Genomic DNA, 24,928 nt, shown 5'->3' on the forward strand with positions numbered 1-24,928 from the left:
AAGGGTTTCAATATTTTACAAAATGGTGCCCACATAGAGCTGTACCCAGTCCTCATGGTGACGAGGACTGCTCTGAATGTAATATTTTGACTACACAGCGCAATAATGTGCCAACAAGAACATTTAAATATATATTGGTTTTCAGTGCCCACATAATGTCATACTGTTACATACAGAGCCAAATAATCCCCAAAGAACCTTCAAAGGGTTTCAATATTTTACAAAATGGTGCCCACATAGAGCTGTACCCAGTCCTCATGGTGACGAGGACTGCTCTGAATGTAATATTTTGACTACACAGCGCAATAATGTGCCAACAAGAACATTTAAATATATATTGGTTTTCTGCATTGAATCCGTTTTGATAAAGTGCTCTATAGACAATTCTGTACAAAAGTTTGGAAACATTTCTGAAAAGTAAGAATGTCTTCAAAAATAGAAAAGTTAATAGTTTACTTCAGTCAACTGACAAAATTGTAAGTGAATGGAGAAAAGAGAAACCTAAATCACATCAATATTTGGTGTCTTGCAAGTGATGACATGAACCGTACAGAGCCCTGATCTTAACGTCATCCAGTCTGTCTGGGATTACATGAAGAGAGAGAAGGATTTGAGCAAACCTATATCCACAGAGATCTGTGATTAGTTCTCCAAAATGTTTGGAACAACCTCCCTGTTGTGTTCCTTTAAAACCTCCTGTGAGCAAGTGTAGCTACTGATGCTCTTCTGAAGGAAAAGGGCAGTCACATCAAATATAGATGTGATTTAGATTTTTCTTTCATTCACTCAAGCTAGGTTCACACCTGCGCCTGCTTCACGCTCAGGGTTTCCATCCCCGAATCCACTTGAAAAATGCGGAAAAAAAGTCCTGCAGGCAGAACTTTTTTCTCTGCAATTTTCGGGTGAAAACCCGGCGTACCCCATAATAATCTATGGGGTCCATGGGTTTCTGCAGGTAACCGCTTTTTAAGTTGATTAGGATTCCTTTCTTCGGGTTCCCAAGAGGATCTGAAGAACGGAAACCCAGGACAGGTGTGAATCTAGAATCACTTAAAGGGGTTGGCCACTTTCAGACCAATATTAAGAGACAAATGTTATTGTTTATACAAAAAAAAGTAATACAATTTTCCAATATACTTTCTGTATCAATTCCTCATAGTTTTCTAGATCTCTGCTTGCTGTCATTCATTCTGTTACTTCTAGAGGATAAAACTCTGACCATAGTCATGTGATTTACGGTCCATGGTCATGTGATGTGACTGTAAATCACATGACCACGATCAAACTTTTATCCACTGGAAGTAACAGAATGAATGACATCAAGCCGAAATCTAGAAAACCATGAGGAATTGATACAGAAAGTATATTGGAAAATTGTACAACTTTTTATTGTACAAACAATAACATTTTTTTTCTCAATATTGGTCTAAAAGTTGCCAACCCCTTTAATTTTGTTAATTTACAAAAAAAAATAAACTATTAAAACTTCTATTTTTGAAAATATTCTTAATTCCCAGCATCTTTTTCACAACTACTTTTGCACAGTACTATAAGTGAAATGTCTGTCAGATTTATATTTTTTGTTTTTTTGTAAACGTCCAAAATAGGTTTAGTGTTAAATTAAACATATACAGTTTTGTTACAGGCCAAGACTCTAAAGAATTTATTTTTTTTGCAAATAAATAGTTCAGATGAATATTAGAAACTTTGTAAATTTAGCATGTTAGAATGTAACTAAAATGTTGAAATTTTCCTCTGGGCATAGAGACCGTTTTTGAAGATTTTCTGGCAGCTTTTTGGCCCTAGCATAATACTAGGAATGGCAGCTAGCAGTTATAAAATGATGAAAAACTACTCCTTTGCTATTGCTTAGGTAAGCCCTGAATGCTTAAATCACATGCAATAAGTGAGTCATAATGAGTGGGCTGTGGGGGTGTAGGTGACAATGTAACTATGGCAATGATGCAGAAGATCAGGAGTGTAAACAGGGTCAAAACACACCTGGCGGTAGTATGACATATACACAATAGTAATTTACACTATTATAACATGTAGACAATTTTATTCAGGTGGTGACATTAAAAAATGAACAAAAAAATCTTTTAATTAATGTGTAGTTCTACCGCTATAGATAATGAAAATCACACAAGGTGGAAACTAGTCTTGTTCAGTCATTTAACTCTTTAGTTGCACTGTGTTTTTGAACATTTTACACCCCTGGGGTCCAGGAAAATTAGCATTTTTGATATGCATAAATAACATCTAAATTATAACATAAAAAATACTTATATTAATCCTCCCCCCATCCATATATTTTCTCAAAGTAAACACCTGGCACATTGTAATAAATCGATACACTGGCAATTTCATGCAATTGAGAATCTATGTATAATATTTTATTTAAAAAAAAATAAAAAAAAAAAGAATAAAACTGATATAAGTGAGTGAAAGTGTAACCGAGCAGACATTATATGCATTACACCTCCTAAAAATAAAAGTCCAACATGGATGGAATTCATAGATATATTACTTAGACCTATTTGTACATAAAATCAAAGAATTGGAAGGACCAAAATCTGTTCTTAGGCTGGCATATATGGAGTTTAGTTCAGTATAATGGAAGGACCTATACTTATTTAGCACATTCCACAACATGGCTCAAAAAAACTGCAGCAAAATGTGCATCAAAAAGCAACAAATCCTCTATTTGTTCTTTTTTTTTTTTAAATAAATTCTTTACTTATAAACACAATATAAACAGAAATAAAAAAACAGATCAGAACAATGAGCAAATAATTAAAGTGGGGCAAAAAAGTATTTAGTCAGTCACCAATAATGCAAGTTCCACCACTTAAAAAGATGAGAGGCATCTGTAATTTACATCATAGGTAGACCTCAACTATGAGAGACAAAATGAGAAAACAAATCCAGAAAATCACATTGTCTGATTTTGTAAGAATTTATTTGCAAATTATGGTGGAAAATAAGTATTTGGTCACCTACAAACAATCAAGATTTCTGGCTCTCACAGACCTGTAACTTCTTCTTTAAGAGTCTCCTCTTTCCTCCACTCATTACCTGTAGTAATGGCACCTGTTTAAACTTGTTATCAGTATAAAAAGACACCTGTGCACACCCTCAAACAGTCAGACTCCAAACTCCACTATGGTGAAGACCAAAGAGCTGTCAAGGGACACCAGAAACAAAATTGTAGCCCTGCACCAGGCTGGGAAGACTGAATCTGCAATAGGCAACCAGCTTGGATTGAAGAAATCAACTGTGGGAGCAATAATTAGAAAATGGAAGACATACAAGACCACTGATAATCTCCCTCGATCTGGGGCTCCACGCAAAATCTCACCCCGTGGGGTCAAAATGATCACAAGAACGGTGAGCAAAAATCCCAGAACCACGCGGGGGGACCTAGTGAATGAACTGCAGAGAGCTGGGACCAATGTAACAAAGCCTACCATCAGTAACACACTACGCCGCCAGGGACTCAGATCCTGCAGTGTCAGACGTGTCCCACTGCTTAATCCAGTACATATCCGGGCCCGTCTGAAGTTTGCTAGAGAGCATTTGGATGATCCAGAAGAGTATTGGGAGAATGTCCTATGGTCTGATGCAGGGGCGGATCCAGGGCCTAACAAAATGGTCCCAGTCAGCCTCGGCATAGTCGGGCAAGTGCCAGGGCCCACAGAGCCTCTGGGCGCCCCCCGGCACTTGCCTGTCACGATTTCAGCTCATCGGCGTCCGTCCGCCGATGAGCTGAATACATACGCGATTAAAGCAGGAGCTGTGAGCTCAGCTCCTGCTTTAAAGCTCCGGCCCGGCTTGCGTGTGTAGGCGCGATGACGTCATCACATCACGCTTACACACGCAAGCCTGGCCGCAGCTAAGCAGGAGCTGAGGTCACAGCTCCTGCATCACGTATGTGACTGGAGTGAGAGAGAGAAGCGTCGGGGGAACGATGGAAGGTGAGTGATAGAAGGTGAGTGTAAGTGTTTGTTTTGTATTAAATATTAAGGTGGAACATAATGAAGGGGGCCCATGAAACTGGGGGGCAAATGAAGGGGAGGGGGGGAACAGCATGACACTGGGGAAGATGAAGGGAGTGGGGAGAGAACGGCATGAAACTGGGGACAAAGATGGAGGGGGCCCAAAGAAACTGGGGGGCAAATGAAGGGGAGGGGAGAACAGCATGACACTGGGGCAGATGGAGGGGGGGAGAACAGCATGACACTGGGGCAGATGGAGGGGGGGAGAACGGCATGACACTGGGGCAGATGGAGGGGGGGAGAACGGCATGACACTGGGGCAGATGGAGGGGGGGGAGAACGGCATGACACTGGGGCAGATGGAGGGGGGGAGAACGGCATGACACTGGGGCAGATGGAGGGGGGGAGAACGGCATGACACTGGGGCAGATGGAGGGGGGGAGAACGGCATGACACTGGGGCAGATGGAAGGGGGGAGAACGGCATGACACTGGGGCAGATGGAAGGGGGGAGAACGGCATGACACTGGGGCAGATGGAGGGGGGGAGAACGGCATGACACTGGGGCAGATGGAGGGGGGAGAACGGCATGACACTGGGGCAGATGAAGGGGGGAGAACGGCATGACACTGGGGCAGATGGAGGGGGAGAACGGCATGACACTGGGGCAGATGGAGGGGGGGAGAACGGCATGACACTGGGGCAGATGGAGGGGGGGAGAACGGCATGACACTGGGGCAGATGAAGGGGGGGGAGAACGGCATGATACTCGGGCAGATAAAGGGGGAGAGAACAGCATGACACTGTGGCAAATGAAGGGGGGGAGAACGGCATGACACTGAGGCAGATGAAGGGGGGAGAATAGCATGACACTGGGGTGGATGGAGGGGGGGAGAACGGCATGACACTGGGGCAGATGGAGGGGGGGGGGGGGAGAACAGCATGACACTGGGGCAGATGGAGGGGGGGGAGAAAAGCATGACACTGGGGCAAATGAAGGGGGGGGAGAACGGCATGACACTGAGGCAGATGAAGGGGGGAGAATAGCATGACACTGTGGCAAATGAAGGGGGGGAGAACAGCATCACACTGGGGCAGATGAAGGGGCGAGAACGGCATGACACTGGGGCAAATGAAGGGGGGGAGAACGGCATGACACTGAGGCAGATGAAGGGGGGAGAATGGCATGATACTGGGGCAGATGAAGGGGGGATGGCATGACACTGGGGCAGATGAAGGGGGGAGAATGGCATGACACTGGGGCAGATGAAGGGGGGAGAATGGCATGACACTGGGGCAGATGAAGGGGGGGAGAATGGCATGACATTGGGGCAGATGAAGGGGGGAGAACGGCATGACACTGGGGCAGAGACGGGGGGGGGACATGAAACTGTGGGCAGATAAAGGGGGAGAATGGCATGAAACTGGGGACAGAGATAGAGGGGGGTACATGAAACTAGGGGTAGATGAAGGGTGTATATGAAAATGGGGAGAGATGGAGGGGGGACATATAATTTACGGGTGACGGTAGGAGGATTATACTTTGTGGAATCACATGAAAAATTAATGAGAATGGGCGGAGTCAACATACAAGTGGGCGGGGCATAATTTGCTGCGGCGCGCTGCGCGTAGGGCCCCGCCAAAGTCAATTGCCCAGGGCCCCGCAAACCCTGGATCCGCCACTGGTCTGATGAAACCAAACTGGAACTGTTTGGTAGAAACACAACTTTTCTGTAAGGATTGGAGTCAGGGTCAGGCAGTGCAAAGTGACACAGCTGGGAAAGCAACACTGTGCAACTAATGACAAAAGGGGTCGTAGGCCCTGCAGCTATAACTATGCTGTAATATCTGAGATGAGGCAGACCAATGCACTTCCTAATTGAAGTGCGCCTACCACGACTCCTTACGCTTCTATCCCGGCGGCTAGGATAAGGGAAGAGGAGGGCTTGAAAGTCCTAGGGACTGGAGTCACGGGGTCACACCTAAACAGAAAGCACAGTGTAACTGCAATGCAAAACAAAAGACTAAACAGCATGGAACCAGGGAGGACCACAAGTCCCAGCAAGACACAGAAGAGAAGGCGAGGTCAGACGAGCAAGAGGTCAAGCCAGGAGATATAATAAAGGTACCGAATCAAAAGACAAGGGATAGTCAAAAATACAAGCCGGGTATATAACCAAGGAACAGACCGAATACAAACAGACAGGGAAACAGACTGAGCAGGGGGACCAGGAAACCCAAAGTGAATGGCTGGCAAGGATCCATGCCTGGGTGGGGTTTAAATAGCAGCAGAGAACACACCTGATGGCTAATGACATGGAGACTGAAAGCAAGGAAAAGATTAACCCTTAATGACCTAAGCACACCCAATAGAACTCCTAACACGTCTCCCAGGGAGACGCCGCGCAGCAAGGAGACCGCGGCGACTCCGTATCCTGACAGTACCCCCCCTTTGAGGAGGGGCCTCCGGACCCTCAAGAGGACCCCCTGGCTTAGTAGAGTAAGAACGGTAAAACTTCTCCACCAATCTAGGAGCGTGAAGGTCTCTGGCTGCCACCCAAACACGCTCCTCTGGTCCATACCCCTTCCAATGTATGAGGAACTGAAGGGAATTCCGCACTCTGCGTGAATCAATGACCCGTTCCACCTCATACTCTAGTTCCCCCTGAACGATCACTGGTTCGGGTGGGGAACGAGTGACCATTGCCGGAACATACTTTTTGAGTAGGGACTTATGAAAAACTGGGTGAATATGGAGGGACCTAGGAAGTGATAATTTGAATGACACAGGGTTGATTATTTCCCTGGACCCGTCCTGTGCTGCTAACTATCGACCTGTCTCTAACCTCCCCTTCATCTCTAAACTCTTGGAACGCCTGGTCTATTCTCGTTTAATCCGCTATCTCTCTGCTAACTCTCTGCTTGACCCCTTACAATCTGGCTTCCGCGCTCTGCACTCTACTGAAACGGCTCTCACAAAAGTCTCCAATGATCTCCTAATGGCTAAATCCAATGGCGACTTCTCTCTTCTTATTCTTCTGGACCTCTCTGCAGCTTTTGACACTTTTGACCATCATCTCCTCCTCAATAGGCTCCGCTCAGTTGGTCTCAATGACACTGCGCTCTCCTGGTTCTCCTCTTATCTCTCAGACCGCACCTTCAGTGTATCATTTGCGGGCTCTGTTTCCTCCCCTCTTTCCCTTGCTGTTGGGGTTCCTCAGGGCTCGGTCCTAGGCCCCCTGCTCTTCTCTCTCTACACAGCCCCCATTGGACAAACCATTGCCAGATTTGGCTTCAGGTACCATCTTTATGCTGATGACACCCAATTATACACATCTTCCCATGACATCACCCCTGCACTCATACAGAACACCAGTGACTGTCTCTCTGCTGCCTCAAATATCATGTCCTCTCTCTATCTGAAACTAAATCTCTCCAAGACTGAACTACTACTGTTTCCACCATCTAATAGATCTGTCCCTGATATATCCATTGCAGTCTCAGGCCTTACTATAACTCCTAGGCAGCAGGCCTGCTGCCTCGGGGTTATGTTTGACGCAAACCTTTCCTTCACCCCTCATGTTGAATCACTTGCACGTTCATGTCACCTCCACCTCAAAAACATCTTCAGAATACGCCCTTTCCTTACCAGAGATACACTAAAGACACTTACTGTCTCTCTGATTCATTCTCGCCTTGACTACTGTAACTCCTTACTAATCGGTCTTCCCCTTACTAAACTCTCCCCTCTACAATCTATTCTGAATGCAGCGGCCAGGCTCATCTATCAGGCTAGACGCTACAGCGATGCCTCTGGTCTGTGCCAGTCGCTACATTGGCTGCCTATTCAATATAGAATAAAATATAAAGTTATCACCCTCATCCACAAGGCTCTCCATAATGCCGCACCTCCATACATTTCCTCCCTCATCTCTGTCTACCGCCCAACCCGTGCTCTCCGCTCACTCAATGACCTAACACTTACATCCTCTATTATCAGAACCTCCCACGCTCGTATACAAGACTTCTCCCGAGCTGTACTACTTCTCTGGAATGCTCTACCCCGGACAATCAGATTAACTCCCAATTTCTACAGTTTCAAACGCAAACTAAAGACGCATCTTTTCAGACAAGCCTATCACAATGTCTAACGTAAACCCTTAACCGTCCTCTGTCCCCGCTCCCACATTACCCCACATGATATGATGTCATCTCAGGATAACTTTATAGGTCCAAGCTCCATCCACATGTTACAGGACACGACTGGTGACGGCTCATAAAGTTTTATGTTTGTGTAATGACAGTCACCTCTATTACAGAAGTGTCTGACCCCTGTATAAGTAATACCGCCCCTGCTACCTCTTGTGTCACCCCCTCTACCTCATAGATTGTAAGCTCTTGCGAGCAGGGCCCTCAGTCCCATTGTGTGAAATGATTCTCTTTGTAATGTATCTGTCTGTATTTTAACCCTACAAATTGTACAGCGCTGCGGAATATGTTGGCGCTATATAAATAAAATGTATTATTATTATTTCAGAAATGGGATATGGACCAATAAAACGCGGGGCAAATTTAGTAGATGGAACACGAAGTTGGAGATTTTTAGTGGATTAGCCTGGGCTTTTCTCAGCGATGCCAGGCTTTCAGCCCATACAGTACAGAGAGATTTAGCAACGTCCTCTACTGAGGAAAAGGCAAATTCATTACCTGTTCCTGAGGAGAATCTGGGGTGAAAACCATAGTTAATGTGGAAAGGAGATGACCGAGTCGAGGAGTTGACATGATTATTTAGTGCAAATTCAGCCATGGGCAAATAGTCACTCCATTTATCTTGGCAATCAGACACAAAGCACCTCAAATACTGTTCCAAAGATTGATTCAATCTCTCTGTTTGACCGTTAGTCTCTGGGTGAAAGGCTGAGGAAAAAGAAAGCGAGACTCCCAACCTGTTACAAAAGGCTTTCCAAAACCTGGACACAAACTGTACGCCCCTGTCCGACACCACATTTGAAGGAATACCATGCAGACGTAAAATGTGGCGGATAAACAACCAGGCCAACAATTTAGCTGAAGGCAATTTTTTCAAGACAACAAAGTGGGACATCTTAGAAAAACGATCTACTACAACCCAAATTACCGATTTCCCTTTAGAGGACGGGAGATCGGTAATAAAATCCATGGAGATGTGTGACCAGGGTCGATTGGGTAGCGGGAGTGGATGTAAAAGACCCGCTGGAAGTTCATGGGGCACCTTAGATCTGGCACAGGTCTCGCAAGAATGAACAAAATTTTTAACATCTCGTTGCCAAGATGGCCACCAATACGTTCGTGATAACAGATTCCCAGTACCAGCAATGCCTGGATGACCCGCCAGAACAGAGGAGTGGATCTCCTCTAAGAGCTCCAAGCGGAGGTGGCTAGGGACAAACAATTTACCTGGTGGTAGCGCACTAGGGGCAGCATCCTGAGTGTTGAGAATACAGGTTTCAAGATCCGAAGTCAAAACTGCCACTACCACCCCAGGAGCAAGTATATTTTCAGGTTCCCCATCAGAACTACCACTAAGACCAAAACTTCTAGACAAGGCATCTGCTTTAGTATTTTTTGAGCCGGGACGGTAGGTAATTACAAAGTGGAACCTAGTGAAAAATAGAGCCCACCTGGCTTGACAGGGATTTAATCTTTTTGCCTTGTCTAAATATAATAAGTTTTTGTGGTCAGTTAGTACAGTAATTTTATGTCTGGCCCCCTCCAGGAAGTGTCTCCACTCTTCAAAGGCCCACTTAATCGCCAGAAGCTCTCTATTGCCAACATCATAATTGGCCTCGGTAGTGGAGAACCTCCTGGAAAAGTAGGCGATAGGTTGGAGGTTGGTAAATGGTTCAGTGCCCTGAGACAGGACCGCTCCTACACCTACTTCTGAAGCGTCAACCTCTACAATAAAGGGCAATTCAGGACCAGGATGGACCAGGACTGGGGCAGAAGTAAAAAGTTGTTTTAAGGTGGCGAACGCTACCTCCGTCTCTGGTGTCTAGGAGGCAGGATCCGCCCCCTTTTTGGTCAAATCGGTGAGAGGTTTAACAATAGAAGAAAAATTTTGGATAAATTTTTGGTAATAGTTGGCGAAACCTAGAAACCTTTGAACTTCTTTAAGGTAGTAGGTTTCTCCCATTCAAGTACTGCAGATACCTTTCTGGGATCCATACCAATGGTACCAGGAGTAAGGATGTATCCCAAAAAACCTATCTCCTGGACTCCAAATTGACACTTGGATAACTTAGCACAGAGGTGGTTTTGACGTAGCCTAAGAAGAACCTCTTTTACATGTTGCTGATGTGACTCCCAGTCCGGTGAGAATATGAGGATGTCATCTAAATAAATTACTAGATATCTACCTAACAGATCCCTAAAAATGTCATTCACAAAACGTTGAAATACCGCCGGAGCATTGCTCAAACCAAAAGGCATAACTAGGTATTCAAAATGACCTTCCGGGGTATTAAATGCGGTTTTCCACTCATCCCCGTCTCTTATCCGAATCAAGTTGTAAGCTCCGCGGAGGTCAATTTTAGAAAACCACCGAGCCCCCACCACCTGGTTAAAAAGATCCGGGATGAGTGGCAGAGGATGTTGGTCTTTGACCGTAATTTTATTCAATTCCCTGTAGTCAATACAAGGTCGGAGGCTACCATCTTTTTTTTCAACAAAGAAAAACCCCGCCCCCACAGGAGAAACTGAAGGTCGGATATGTCCTTTAGATAGGCTCTCTTTAATGTACTGGCGCATGGACTTGCGCTCTGGAGCTGAAAGGTTAAAAATGCGACCTTTGGGTAGTTTAGCTCCAGGAACCAAATCAATTGCGCAGTCATAAGGTCGATGTGGAGGCAAGGCCTCCGCACTGAGCTCGTCAAAGACGTCTTTGAACTCGGTAATAAATTCTGGAATTTTTATATCATTTTTGATAGTACAAATAGTATTAATATGAGAAGTACAGGAATCTCCCCATCTAACCAACTCCGAAGTTTCCCAATCAAACACTGGATTATGTACACGCAACCAGGGTAAACCAAGAATAACGTCTGCAGCCAGTTTTTTCATAACAAAAAATGACACTTTTTCAACATGTAAACTGCCGACAAAAAACTGCACCTCAGCAGTACGGGCTAAGATTTTCCCTTCAGACAAAGGGGTTAGATCTGCTCCAGATACCTGAAATGGGTATTTCAAGGGAATTAATTCAATTCCTAGAGCTTGCGCCACCACTTCATGGATGAAGTTCATGGCGGCACCTGAATCCACCATCGCCTGACATGCAAAACTATTATTACCATTAACAAGAATAGCAGGGAGTAAACATTTCTCAATATTATTAGGAGGTACCTGTGTGCCTGAGTTACCCTCCCGGCAATCACTCAGGCATTGGCGTTTTCCCGGCGGTGGTTTAGGTCTGGTTGGACAGTTTCTCAGGATATGTCCAGGTTTGCCGCAATACAGACACAGAGCGTTTTCTAGGCGATACTTTCTCCTGGAGGCGGATGTGGACACAATATCATTGGTTCTTCTTCAGGAATAGAACAAGAGGTAGGAACAGCAGAAGGAGGTATAGGTTCCGAAAGGACAGACCAGGATTTAGCTGAGGACCCAGGTTTGCTTAATTTCTCTCTACGCCTTTCCCTAAGCCTCCTATCAATAGAAATAGCCAAGGACATAAAGTCTCCTAGATTTTCAGGGACTGGATGACTTACTAGAGCATCTTTTACAGAATCAGATAAGCCTTGTCTAAAAAGGGTTAACAAAGGTCTGTCTGTCCACCCTGACTGAGAGCTCCACTGACGAAACTCCGTACAATAGTCCTCGGCCGTTCTAACTCCCTGCTGAATAGACAACAGATGGGACTCGGCCAAGGCAACTCTATTAGGGTCATCATAAATCTGACCTAATGTTTGAAAAAACTTATTTAATGAATTCCATTCAGGAGCTCCAGCAGGTAGAGCCAAGGCCCAGTCTTGTGGTGATCCTCGTAGAAGGGACACCACCAGCGCCACCTGCTCTGCTTCAGAAGAAAGGAAATTAAAACGAAAAAATAAATGGCAAGATTCCCGAAATGTTCGGAATCTGTCTGGTTTACCATCAAAACGGTCAGGCAAGAGCATTTTAGGATCCTGACGGGTATTCAATATAGGAAGAACTGGCGTTTGAATAGAAGAACCTGCAGCGGCTGATGCTGGATCAGGCAAAGCCTCCAGACGCTGCGAGACTTGGTTAATTAACCCAGCCATGCCCTGCACCTGCCTTGACAGTTCGTCCAGTCGGTCAGTTACGGAGTGTTCGGCATCCATACTAAACCACCGGGCGGTCTGCCTAGGGTAAGGGCCAGCCATTATGTAAGGATTGGAGTCAGGGTCAGGCAGTGCAAAGTGACACAGCTGGGAAAGCAACACTGTGCAACTAATGACAAAAGGGGTCGTAGGCCCTGCAGCTATAACTATGCTGCAATATCTGAGATGAGGCAGACCAATGCACTTCCTAATTGAAGTGCGCCTACCACGACTCCTTACGCTTCTATCCCAGCGGCTAGGATAAGGGAAGAGGAGGCCCTGAAAGTCCTAGGGACTGGAGTCACGGGGTCACACCTAAACAGAAAGCACAGTGTAACTGCAATGCAAAACAAAAGACTAAACAGCATGGAACCAGGGAGGACCACAAGTCCCAGCAAGACACAGAAGAGAAGGCGAGGTCAGACGAGCAAGAGGTCAAGCCAGGAGATATAATAAAGGTACCGAATCAAAAGACAAGGGATAGTCAAAAATACAAGCCGGGTATATAACCAAGGAACAGACCGAATACAAACAGACAGGGAAACAGACTGAGCAGGGGGACCAGGAAACCCAAAGTGAATGGCTGGCAAGGATCCATGCCTGGGTGGGGTTTAAATAGCAGCAGAGAACACACCTGATGGCTAATGACATGGAGACTGAAAGCAAGGAAAAGATTAACCCTTAATGACCTAAGCACACCCAATAGAACTCCTAACACGTCTCCCAAGGAGACCGCGGCGACTCCGTATCCTGACATTTTCGTGTTTGGAGGAAAAAGAATACTGAGTTGCATCCATCAAACACCATACCTACTGTAAAGCATGGGGGTGGAAACATCATGCTTTGGGGCTGTTTCTCTGCAAATGGGCCAGGACGACTGATCCGGGTACATGAAAGAATGAATGGGGCCATGTATTGTGAGATTTTGAGTGCAAACCTCCTTCCATCAGCAAGGGCATTGAAGATGAAACGTGGCTGGGTCTTTCAACATGACAATGATCCAAAGCACACCGCCAGGGCAACAAAGGAGTGGCTTTGTAAGAAGCATTTCAAGGTCCTGGAGTGGCCTAGCCAGTCTCCAGATCTCAACCCTATAGAAAACCTTTGGAGGGAGTTGAAAGTCCGTGTTGCCAAGCGACAGCCCCAAAACATCACTGGTCTAGAGGAGATCTGCATGGAGGAATGGGCCAACATACCAACAACAGTGTGTGCCAACCTTGTGAAGACTTACAGAAAACGTTTGACCTCTGTCATTGCCAACAAAGGATATATAACAAAGTATTGAGATGAAATTTTGTTACTGACCAAATACTTATTTTCCACCATAATTTGTAAATAAATTCTTACAAAATCAGACAATGTGATTTTCTGGATTTGTTTTCTCATTTTGTCTCTCATAGTTGAGGTCTACCTATGATGTAAATTACAGACGCCTCTCATCTTTTTAAGTGGTGGAACTTGCACTATTGGTGACTGACTAAATACTTTTTTGCCCCACTGTATAGTAACCAGATGGCTCCAACAAAGCACAAAGGGCCCAAGAACTCGCAACTAAAAACAGAACCAGACGAAAGGACCTCTCTACAACAAACAACCCGAGAGAGGCGCCGTCATCACCAGAAAGGGTCAGGGGAGGAAGGATTGTAGAGGGAGGAGCAATAGGGGACGCATGGGGAAGTAGAGAGGAGAAAAATGAGAAGAGACAAACGGGAAAATAAAAAGAAATCAAAAGAAAAACAGGGGAAGAGAAAAAAGAGGGGTGGGGTGGGGGCCCCGGAACCAAACCACTAGCCAGAACCCCAGCTCAGCCCATAATATCCCTGTATGACCGGGAGCCCTGGAAGAGGATCCAGGGGGTCCAAGCCCTCAAGAAAGCTTTGTGTTGGTCACAAAGCGACGCCGTAAGGTCCTCCATGGATTGGATGTCCTCTACCTTGCGGAGCCAGTGGCGAAGAGACGGGGGGGTTAGAGGACTTCCACATAGCTGGGATACAGGCCCTAGCCGCGATAATCAGATGCCGAATTGCAGACTTACGATAGGCCCGGTGGGGAATACCAGAAAGGTGAAGCAGAAAGCAAGCTGGTGTATTAGGAAGAGTAGTTTGCAAAATTTCAGACGTCAAACGGTGGACACCATCCCAGAATGCTCTCAGAGCCGAGCAAGACCACAAGACATGGAGGAGGGTCCCCTCCTCCGAACCACAGCGCCAGCAGAGAGGAGAGGCAGAAGGAAAGAACTTGTGCAAAAGGGAGGGGACATGGTACCATCTAGTCAGGATCTTATAACCCGCCTCCTGGTACTTACAGGCAACAGAGCTTTTATGGGCAAGTTCCAAAATCCTAGAGCAGTCCACATCCGAAAAGGATAGATCGAGATCAGTCTCCCATCTAGTTAAAAAGGAGGGTCTGTGGTCCGGAGAAGGGGAAACCAACGCCGCGTACAACTCCGACAGAGAGTGACGCAGGAGGCCAGAACCGGTACAGGCCTTCTCAAAACCCGTAAGAGGCCTGTCAAAGTCAGATCGGATCAGGGAAGGAGGAGAGAAAGTGGGAAAGCTGTAACCCCCTCCAGGGACCAAGGGTGGATGGTCCATGTCCAACTGCAGGTCCCCAAGAGAGCGCCATGAACCACCGGAGCGGAAGTGGAGAACCCTCTGTAAGCCCGCATCTAGCCACGTTCGGAACGGGCCTCTAGAGAGCCCGGCCGGGAAAGCCGGATTGCCTAGGATGGGAGGGGACGGAGAGGGGGAGAGGCAATCCTTTCGAAGGAGCGACCTGGACACCTTAAGGGTGGGCCCGATCGTGAGATGGGAGGTGAGAAGGGGGGGAGTGACCGAGTCCAGCCAGGGGAGCAGGTGGAGCAGAAGACTTGAAAAGGAGCCCTCCAAGGAGATCCACTGTTTGAAGGGGGAGTGGCGGCACCAATCTATCACCCGTTGTAAGAGGGCAGCCTCATAATAGCGGTGAGGGTCAGGCAGACCCAAGCCACCCCATTGTTTCGGGAGAGTTAAGGTACAGCGTGCCAGTCTGGCACGCTTACCCTGCCAAACAAAACAGACAAGATCGGAGGTGTATGTACACAGCTGCTGTATGTTTTTTGGCGGTTCAAATCCGATATCCGAAATCTGGCGTGTGCGCAGTAGCGCTCCCTCCGGAGCTACTTTCAATCAATCGGATTTGAACCGCCGGAAGAAAATGAAGATGAAGCCGGGAAGAGCCAGGACCGGAGGGCGTCGCCGAAAGAAGAAGAAAGAAGAGGTAGGCGTGCCAGAAGATGACATCGGATCGTGCATCACCGCACAGGATGCACGTTCAGGTAGGATTTACCTATATGTTTTTATAGTTTTATTTTAAAACGGGACGGGGGTTTAAAATAAGACTAGCGGTGCCTGAATAGCCTTTTTAAAGGCTATTCACGCATATGTGGGGCTCATACAGCAAAATTTTGCTGATAGAGCCCCTTTAATAAAGTGTATTACAATAGTTAGCAAAGGTAGTCTGTCACGATAACCCAGTCCCACAGATAGATAGGTTAGGGTCACATAAATGAAATGATGTTTTCCAGAATGAATTGGTGCTTCCATTCTCAAGGTACTGCCATTTTTGTCCACATGCAAATGAAATCTTTGCAGCAATGATGAGTGTTGCCACTTAACTCTTTGGAGCAATGGCAACCACCTAATTGTTCCAAAGAGTTAATTTGCATATTGACAAAAATAGTGATATATTATTGATTTGCAAAAAGAAAACACATTGAGATGACCCCCAGCCTATATCTATATGCGGTGTTGTGCTGATATGTCGGGTTGTAGTGACAGACTCCATTTAATGTCACAAACTCTGCCAGAAAATGAAAAGTTGTTTGAAAATTCATCTAAACGTAAGAGGGAAATACTAAAAATACAGGGGTTATACACCTAAACTGCGTCTCGATAGGCTGTTAACAGCTATGTCCGCCACCATGAAACTTTGTGACAGGCACAAATTATTTTCAAAAAATGCATTTACACATATGTTTGTACCTAACACTCACATAAAAGCTAAGGTTTACATGCAAAAATAATGTTTATTATAATAATAACAACATTAAGGTTTACACACAAAAATAATGTAGACGTCGTAGATAAAAGATCTGAAAAGTGTTAAACACGCCACAATCATCCATAAGGGCTCAAAAGCACTTAAAGAGAACCTTTCATGTCTTCCTGCACATGTGGTTTTATATACAGCTAGAAAGCCGACAGTACGCTGAATTCAGCACACTGTTGGCTTTCCCGTTATGTGCCCCCCGGGAAAGAGATATCAGTGCTGCTAGTTTCAGCACCGATCTCTGCCCACCATCAGAAGGGCGCTCCTGACAGTCTAGCTGGGCTTTGAGGAACACCCCTCCTGACAGTACTCGTCCATGGTTCTTCACAGCTCAGCGTCAGCCGACGTGGTCTTAGTTCAAAAAGCAATTCTAATGATAGAATCCCTTTAAAAGCAAGTATATTAGAAACCCCCATAAATCACCCCATTTTCAAAACTTAACACCTCCAATAATTCAAAGCAGCATTTGGGATCTTTGTTAATCCATTTCACGGCAATTAAAACACCACATGTGGATGTAAGTTGATGTTTGGGCACATGGCAGTGTGCCAAAGGAAGCAACGCCACTGGGCATTTGAAAAGCGTATTTTGCTGGAATAGTTTTCAGGTGACAGGTCTTATTTGCAGAGCCCCTAAGGTACCAGTACAGGGGAAGGCCCCCTAAAGTGAACTGACTTTGTAAACTGCACCCCTCAAGGATCAACCATTTATCCAAGGTTTGTAGAGAGCATTTTGACCCCATGGTTGTTTCACAGATTTTATTATTATTGGGATGTGAAAATGAAAAATTACTAAAAAATGTTACTTTATCCCCAAATTTTTCATTTTCACAAAGCATTAAAGGAAATTAAAACAACCCAGGGTTCATTAGACAATTACTCTTGAACACAGCAATACCCTGTATATGATTGTAAAACGTTGTATGGGTACATGGCGGGGCTCAGAATTGAAAGAGCGCTATTTGGATTTTGGAGGATAGATTTTGCGGGAGTAGTTTTTGGGTGCCATGTCACATTTGCAAAGCCCGTGAAGTACCAGGTCGAAACTACACCCCTCACAGATTTTATCAAGTGGTGTGTCAAGGGGCATTTTGACCCAAGAGATAGTCTCCAAGAAGAAATTTACAATGGATAATGCTAAATTAAATTTTCATGGATCTATGCTATTTCACTGTCCAATATATCATGTCCTGCTTGTGGCACTGTGAAAAGTTAGAACTCAAGTTATTATGTTCTGTTTCCCGATTTTGGAAACTCCGTACATATGGCCCTAGTCTTTTGCCTGGAAATACAACAGGGCTCAGAAGTGAGAAAGCAACAAGTGCATTTGTGGCCTAATTTGGAAATTTACACTGCTTTGGCAGGCCTTTGCAGAGGAACTGCGATAAAATAAATAATTCATCCCCAAAATATGATCTCCCTTTAGAAACTACACCCCTCAAAGAATTTCTCAAGGGCTATTATCACTTTGAGCCCAAGAGTGCCTCCCAAAAATAAATGTGCAAAGTGAAAACCTACATTTTTAAAGAAATATGCCATTTCAATGCCCAATATGTTTAGCCCTCTTTGTGTCAACAGAGAAATGCACTCCTAAAACTTTTACGTTGGTTAAAAATATGGGCGCAAATTGCTGTTTAGTCACACAGCAAGGATCATAAGGAAGGAGCACTGTGCTTTTTAGCTTTTGGAGTATAGATTAAGAGGGATAGGTTATTTTTGCAGAGCCCCAGAGGTACCAGTAAATTGGAATTCCCTAAAAAGTGACCCCATTTTGTAGGGGTCATTATCAGTTCTCTGCAAACGCTCCTTCACATATGCATCCTGATGTGTGCCCAAACAGCAGTTTATGCTCACATATATGACAATGTTGTAACCACAATAATGTACTTATATGTGGGTATACACTGATGTTTCTAATAAACCGTCTATTTAGCCCCAAATTTTTTATTTTTAGGAGGTTTAATAGGACATGTTTTTAATAGGGACATAAACTGCTGTTTGGGCACGCAACATAGGGGCATAGATATAAAAATGTGGTTTTTGGAGTGCAGATTTAGATTTTGGACATGTCTCATTTGCAGACCCCCAGTAAAGTAGAATTTATTGATAGCACCGTTGAAATCTCAAAACGTATATCTAGAATATACCTAGAATGTATATCTAGCTGTTTACCACCTGAGATATAGCCATTAGTAGCAAGGGCAAATCTAATACGCCCTTGGCTACTGAGGTGTCTCCTTGTCTGGACAAATGACATAGAACCTTGACAGGGAGAGTGTTAAGCAACACTAAGCATACCATCGCTAGCTCACAGAGAACAACATACTTTCCTGCAAAGCAAACAGAGCTAAAATAAAGTTGGCCATACACATTGAATAAATAATGAGCATATAGCCGAGAGCTATTTCCCTTAACTCCTCCAATGTACACATTCAACCAAGCAGGGATGTTTGCTGTGATGGAGAGAGGGGAATAAGAAGCTGGCACACAACTTCCAGGCTGAAAAAAACTACATATCCAGACGCTTTTCCCCTAGTATTTGCCAATTTTTAATAAATTACAGGAGAGGTTTCCAAACTTTTTTGTACCAAGAAACACTATTATGGACGCCATGTTTCAAGCAAATCGGCGTTGTGGTGAGGAGTTGATGGAGTGAGGTTTGGGGCAACGCAGTTTTTTTGTTGTTGCAGTTTTGCTGCATTTTTTTTTAGCCAAAGCTAAGAATGGCTACAAAAGGACTGGCAAATGTATAAGAAGCTCTTCTACTTCTACCTTCTGCTTAATCCAGACATGGCTTTGGCTCAAAAAACTGCAGCAACATCTGCAACAAAAAAAGCTGTGTTTCCACAACGTGAGGCAATCACACAATCTGGTCCCAAGATACAACACTCTCAGTAAATCTGTGTTCACGTGGTATGGATTTGCTCAAAGAAAGGCATGTGGTTTTTTTGGTTTTTTTTTTTTATCAGAAAACCAAATGCTTTTTAAAGTATGACGTTTTCCTTGCACAATGCTAATGATAAAGCATTCACATCTTTTGCACATGCTGCTCATATCCTTTGCTCTCCTAATGCATCTACCATGCTGCCAACCCGTTAATGTCCATAAAACCCCACAACCAGTCACAAAGGAATATCTGTCTGATGGGGACAGGCTAAAATGCTGAAAAATAAATAAAAATAATAAAGCTGAAAATGTGAGTCACTGATCACAGTTGTACTCTGATATTTACAAAATAATTAATAAATAAAAAACAGGCAACAATCACGAGACCACCAACCATAATGGTAATTTTGAATTTTTAAAGTGTAACTCATTAAAAAAAAAAAAAAAATTGCCCTTGTGTAGGGAGAGGTTTGTTGAACATTTCTTTTATAATCTTTACACCACATTTATTAACAGTTCAAAATATATTCAGACACTTCCTTCGCTTTGTTCGATGTGGAAAGCTTATTGAAAAATTAGCAGGGCTTAAAATGCGTCAGTGGGCACCAAAAAGTTTGGTGCATTTTTTTGTCAAAGATTCAACATTAGACAATTTAATAAATTTGGTGTAATTTAAAGGGAGTCTATCACTGCCCCCATAGTGCAGGCGATGCTGTTAGGAGAATAAAAACATTACCTTTCTTATGTTTCAGAGGCCCAGGGATGCGTAGAAAAAGCACCCTTATTCTTTATTCAAATGAGGATCTTAGTGCACGGGTGGAGTTCTATTACTGAGCACTGTTGCATCATCGCTAAACACGCCCATCCTCCATTCAGTTCATCCCCTGGACAGTGTGATATGATCCTCCCAGTGTCAGTTGATTCTCACACAGCCCAAGGGGACGAGCTGAATGCAGGATGGGCGTGTTTAGTGATGATACAGCAGTGCTCAGTGATGGAAGAAAACTCCCAGTGCTTCAAGATCCTCATTTAAAGAAAGAATAAAACAGCTTTTTTTACGCATCCTTGGGGCTCTGAAACATAAGAAAGATATTGTTTTTATTATGTTAACAGAATCTACAGAACTATGGGAGGTAATTAACGTAGCTGGGGTCAGTGATGGACTCCCTTTAAGAATATCTAGTCTAAGTTTGCTATCTTACTTTTAGACAGTGTTGGTAAATTTAGCCCACTGTCTGCACATGGAAATATATAACATTAAGAGTATTTACCTCTATTACTGGTATATCCCAGAGAGCTACTGGCTTCATACTGATGAAGATGTGGCCGAGGAATGAGCAGTATGTTGGAGATTTTGCCTAGAGAACTTTCATCAGATGTTTGACTCCGTCCCTCTTCAGTGGGAAATGGGCGACTCTGCTGTGATGGGCTACATGATGCATCATAAGAACAAGAACTTTTCCGTGTCTGAGCCTCTCTTACAGGTCTGTGCAATAAAAAGGGTTTCATAATGAAATTTGACTAATATAGCAGCACTAAATAAAGAATGATGTTAATGTCTACATTTACGTCACAAGAATTGTAAAATTTCCAATACATTTTAGTAAAGCAATACTTCAAGGGTATAGAATTTTATAGCATTGCTGAGTAATCTATGTAACTGTTATTTAAAGTTGCCTGCTTTCTATTGTTCACCTGAAGGTTGTAGTGCGCTGTGCTCTCGAAGGACCAGGCAATCGAAACACCAAAGAATCATAAGCGTCATAGTCCACTTGTATCGGTAGGGCATTCTCTGTTTCTTTGGGGCTTCCTAGTGCTTCAAAAGAAGAGGAAGTTAGAAATATAAAGGACAAATTCAACATGACAAAAGCAGAGAATGTACCGTATATACTCGAGTATAAGACGAATTTTTCAGCACAGTTTTTGTGCTGAAAAAGCCCCCCTCGGCTTATACTCGAGTCAAGCAAAAAAAAAAAAAAAAATTTTTTTTTTGGGAGGGGGGGGGGGGGTCTATGACCAGCCGCAATAGTAATGTATAGAATCTCCCATAAAATAGTGAAATTAAAAAAGAAGCTTTAAAAAAAATATAATAAAAAAATAAAGTAAATAAAAGTTCTAAATCACTCAATCCTAAATACCCTATATTCAGCCAGGCTGAATTCCAAGTGGGGAAAAAAAAAACAGTCCTCAAGCTCAGGGAAGGGGAAGTCAGACAATCAAAACACCTCCTCCCCTTTCCCAGCAACTTCTGCACCCAAAAACTCCGACCATTTTCATTTTTGAAATTTTCCAGCAGCTGCTGCATTTCCCCCCCTCAGCTTATACTCGAGTCAATAAGTTTTCCCAGTTTTTTGTGGTAAAATTAGGGGCCTCGGCTTATAATCGGGTCGACTTATACTCGAGTATATACGGTAAACAAAACTGGAATTCTTAAAGCTGTAATAAAACTTTTATTAATAAATGGACACACATAAATTTGTAAGAAGAAGACAAAGAACATATATAAAACTTACAAGACTCTCTTCCAATCCTCCCCTTCTCAGTAGAAACCTAAAGATATAAAAGTCAAAAGTAATGTATTATGAATAAAAAAAAATCTGAAAAAACATATACAAATTACACAACAGCGCAACCTTTACCTTACGAGCTGCCAGCTTGATGCGTGGAGTAAAACTGTTGTTCATGGGTTGACTCTGTGATGTATAGAAACTAAAGCAGAAATAAGGTCAGAAAAAGTCCCAATGCCATAAGATGTTCTTATATGAAGCCACATATCCGCTTTCTCTTACATCCTCACCTGTGATTAATCCAGTGTGGGATGTTATAATCATCTACAAGGCGAGAGTCTCCAGAACTACTCTTATTGTGCAACTGCAACACAAAGTAGGTATGGTATACATTCAGCACTTCTGTCTATATGTTGTGTTGGTTACTGCAGCTCATTCATGTGAGTAGCAGACACATTCTAACATGTGTGAGGCTGTTTCCAGAATCTTACCTTGAAGAGTGGTACAGCATGAAGGGGTTGTTCTCCCATACACACTAGATCTACACCAATCCCTAAAAAGAAGCAAATGACATGGAACGGTAATATGATGTTTTTGCATGTGCTTATGTTTCCTCCATGTTCATTTAGCCAATTTCCTGACTGTCTGTTAATTCTAAAAGTCAGCTATATAAATAAGTATGACAAACCACTGAAGGATAACCTAATCTAATGTTTTTCTCTCAACTGTCATGCTTTTTATTCTTAATCTCTTATACCATTCCATCCCTTCAACTGTTTCAGCTTTCATCTTTCTATAATATTTTACGTAACTAGGAGACAAATGTCCTTCAGTCTTTATAAAGTCAGAACACTACAACCTAGAACAAAGCTCAATCATTCTAATTCCTGATGGATTTTACCATGAACCTCTATTCAATGTAATGACATTTTTTTTCAAATAAAACATACAACCAATTAAATGATCCCCAGCCACTCCATGTATTTGCCATCTTACCATTATCAATCATGCGCTGCTTAGTTAGAATCATGAGAGAACGGTCAACCTGGAATACTCCAACACCTGGAGTAATGACGACTGACATTTGGCCCGTCCGGTCAAAGTTTCGATTTATATAATGCTTGTCGAAAACTATAGAAAATAAATAGATAAGTCTGTAATAAACCAAATAAAACATACAATATGTGTATGGAATGCAAGAATTACCATTGAAGGACAGATTAATAGCTTCAAGATAGTTTCCTTGGTCGGATGTTGAGTTGTATCCTGGAGGAAAGGATTCTGAAAACACAACCATCAGCAAATAATCCATAATATGGTTAGATAAAGCAATGAAGGTTTCAGATCATGTAGTATCTAGTTACCTGCATTCTCCAGTCGCACCAGCACAGGGTACTGGATGAAGAGCTTCTTAACAGTTACAAGTAATGAAGTCCATTCCTCTCGCCTTTCATTCTGTACTACCACCCTGATATAATTGAGACAGGGTTATTTCCAAGCACTAGAGCTAAAATGAGCTTATAAATGGTGGACTGCAAACATTCTCTAAGTGCAAAGAGATAAAGTTATTAAAGGGGACCTATCACCTCTCCTGAAAATAGTGGAATTCCCTATTAAATAATTCTGGATCATCTTTTTTTTTAATTCTATTTTGTGCTGTTTCTATATTATTTCTCCTAGAAATTCAGAAATAAATAGTACACTATAATGGTATTACCATTCCACTTGTCTAAAGGGTGAGCTTGTCTAGGGATACACATGCAATTGGCAAGACCGAGCTGTTAATTTACTTGTAAATTTCTAGAAGGAATAGCAAAGCAACTAAGATAAGTCAGAAGATGTGACAGGTTCTCTTTAATAATGTGTAAAAACTTCTAGAGAGTCAATATAAAAACAAGGATAGCTTTCTACAAAAATGTCAAATGTATAACTACAGTGACGGTCACTAGAATCTTATATATTAATATGTGATCCTCCAAATAATAGAAAAAGAATCATCTAGAAAAATAATGTATAGGAAACAAATGTTTAAAGGGGTATTCCAATCTTAAGACGTTATCCTACTATTAGAGATCAGTGGAGGTGGAGGGGGGGGGGCGACTGCTGAGAGTAGTGCTCAGTGAATGGAGTAGTGCACATTCTTTCCAACCACTGCTCCAACCAGAACAGGGGAAAAAACTTTGCCGTTCTTCTGATTGGTGGGGGTCTCAGTGGTCGGACCTAAACCTAAACTATAACAAGATAAGTTATCCCACATCCTATATGTCCTATATCAATAGGGACTTTGCATCAAAGGCTCCATATTAAATACAGAACCATTCATAGCTTGACCTCTGACTAACACAGGAAACACTGTGTGCATCAGAGAAGCAGATAGGAGGTCAGCGCTTTATGGTTTTGGCCAATAACATGTACACAATACAGAAAGGTGAAACAAAGACTTTTTGGTGCAAAATTTTCGGTAATATCCAAGTGTATTTATCCCTAAATTTGGTTCTCTTCCATTAATCTAATCCATGCTAGCACAAATCACGCACTCAGCAACACCTAGAGTGATTTAATATGGATTTCTATACTTGTAGAAGTCTTCATAGAATCTGCCCTTGTGATCCTGTAAAACGGTGCCATTATTGCGATGGGCTTCCGGAAATTCATCTAAAATGGAGAACACAAGGGACTCAGCTATTTAGATTGGAAAGGGAAACATAATCCTTATATGCGAGAGAAGGCAATCAATCTGAATACATTATAAGAAATTAGGAAGAAAGAAGACCAAGAGTATGGCTAAAATAGATGCTAGCCAATGGAAAAAATGAAGTACAGTTCTAATAATGTGATTGTAAAGAAACACCCACTCATCCCAATGACACGGCTGTCAGCTCAGATGGAGGGGTGATTGTGAAGTATATGTGATTCTCCACACTTATCGCTTTTAGGGCATGGTTTCTCATAACAGCATATTAGTTTTTAGGGTGTACATATAGAAAGTTTATATTAGTTTTATACATACCTATTGATTTTGCATCATAAAATGTTCTGGAAAAGAGTACAACAGTAACCTCATGACTGCAGTTCTTCTCCTAGAGAAACAGTAAAAATACAGTCATCTGTAAAATCTTCTGAAAGCTCACA

The 24,928-nt window shown here is 43.2% G+C and overlaps 1 protein-coding gene across 1 annotated transcript in view; it reads right to left on the reverse strand.

Moving 5' to 3' along the window:
• The window catches only part of DEPDC5 (DEP domain containing 5, GATOR1 subcomplex subunit), a 60,813-nt gene that overhangs the window by 24,884 nt on the left and 11,001 nt on the right, over positions 1 to 24,928 (reverse strand). The window contains exons 11-21 of the mRNA XM_075276235.1: positions 24,807 to 24,876; positions 24,373 to 24,451; positions 23,161 to 23,264; positions 23,003 to 23,077; positions 22,793 to 22,927; positions 22,288 to 22,349; positions 22,087 to 22,160; positions 21,929 to 21,998; positions 21,803 to 21,839; positions 20,985 to 21,105; positions 20,561 to 20,775 (exon numbers count right to left, since the gene is read on the reverse strand). Of these exons, the coding sequence (XP_075132336.1) occupies positions 20,561 to 20,775; positions 20,985 to 21,105; positions 21,803 to 21,839; positions 21,929 to 21,998; positions 22,087 to 22,160; positions 22,288 to 22,349; positions 22,793 to 22,927; positions 23,003 to 23,077; positions 23,161 to 23,264; positions 24,373 to 24,451; positions 24,807 to 24,876 (1,042 nt within the window). The remainder of the gene's footprint in view (positions 1 to 20,560; positions 20,776 to 20,984; positions 21,106 to 21,802; positions 21,840 to 21,928; positions 21,999 to 22,086; positions 22,161 to 22,287; positions 22,350 to 22,792; positions 22,928 to 23,002; positions 23,078 to 23,160; positions 23,265 to 24,372; positions 24,452 to 24,806; positions 24,877 to 24,928) is intronic.

The sequence above is a fragment of the Leptodactylus fuscus genome, chromosome 1 (assembly GCF_031893055.1).
Source record: "Leptodactylus fuscus isolate aLepFus1 chromosome 1, aLepFus1.hap2, whole genome shotgun sequence".
NCBI classification, from domain to species: Eukaryota; Metazoa; Chordata; class Amphibia; order Anura; family Leptodactylidae; genus Leptodactylus; species Leptodactylus fuscus.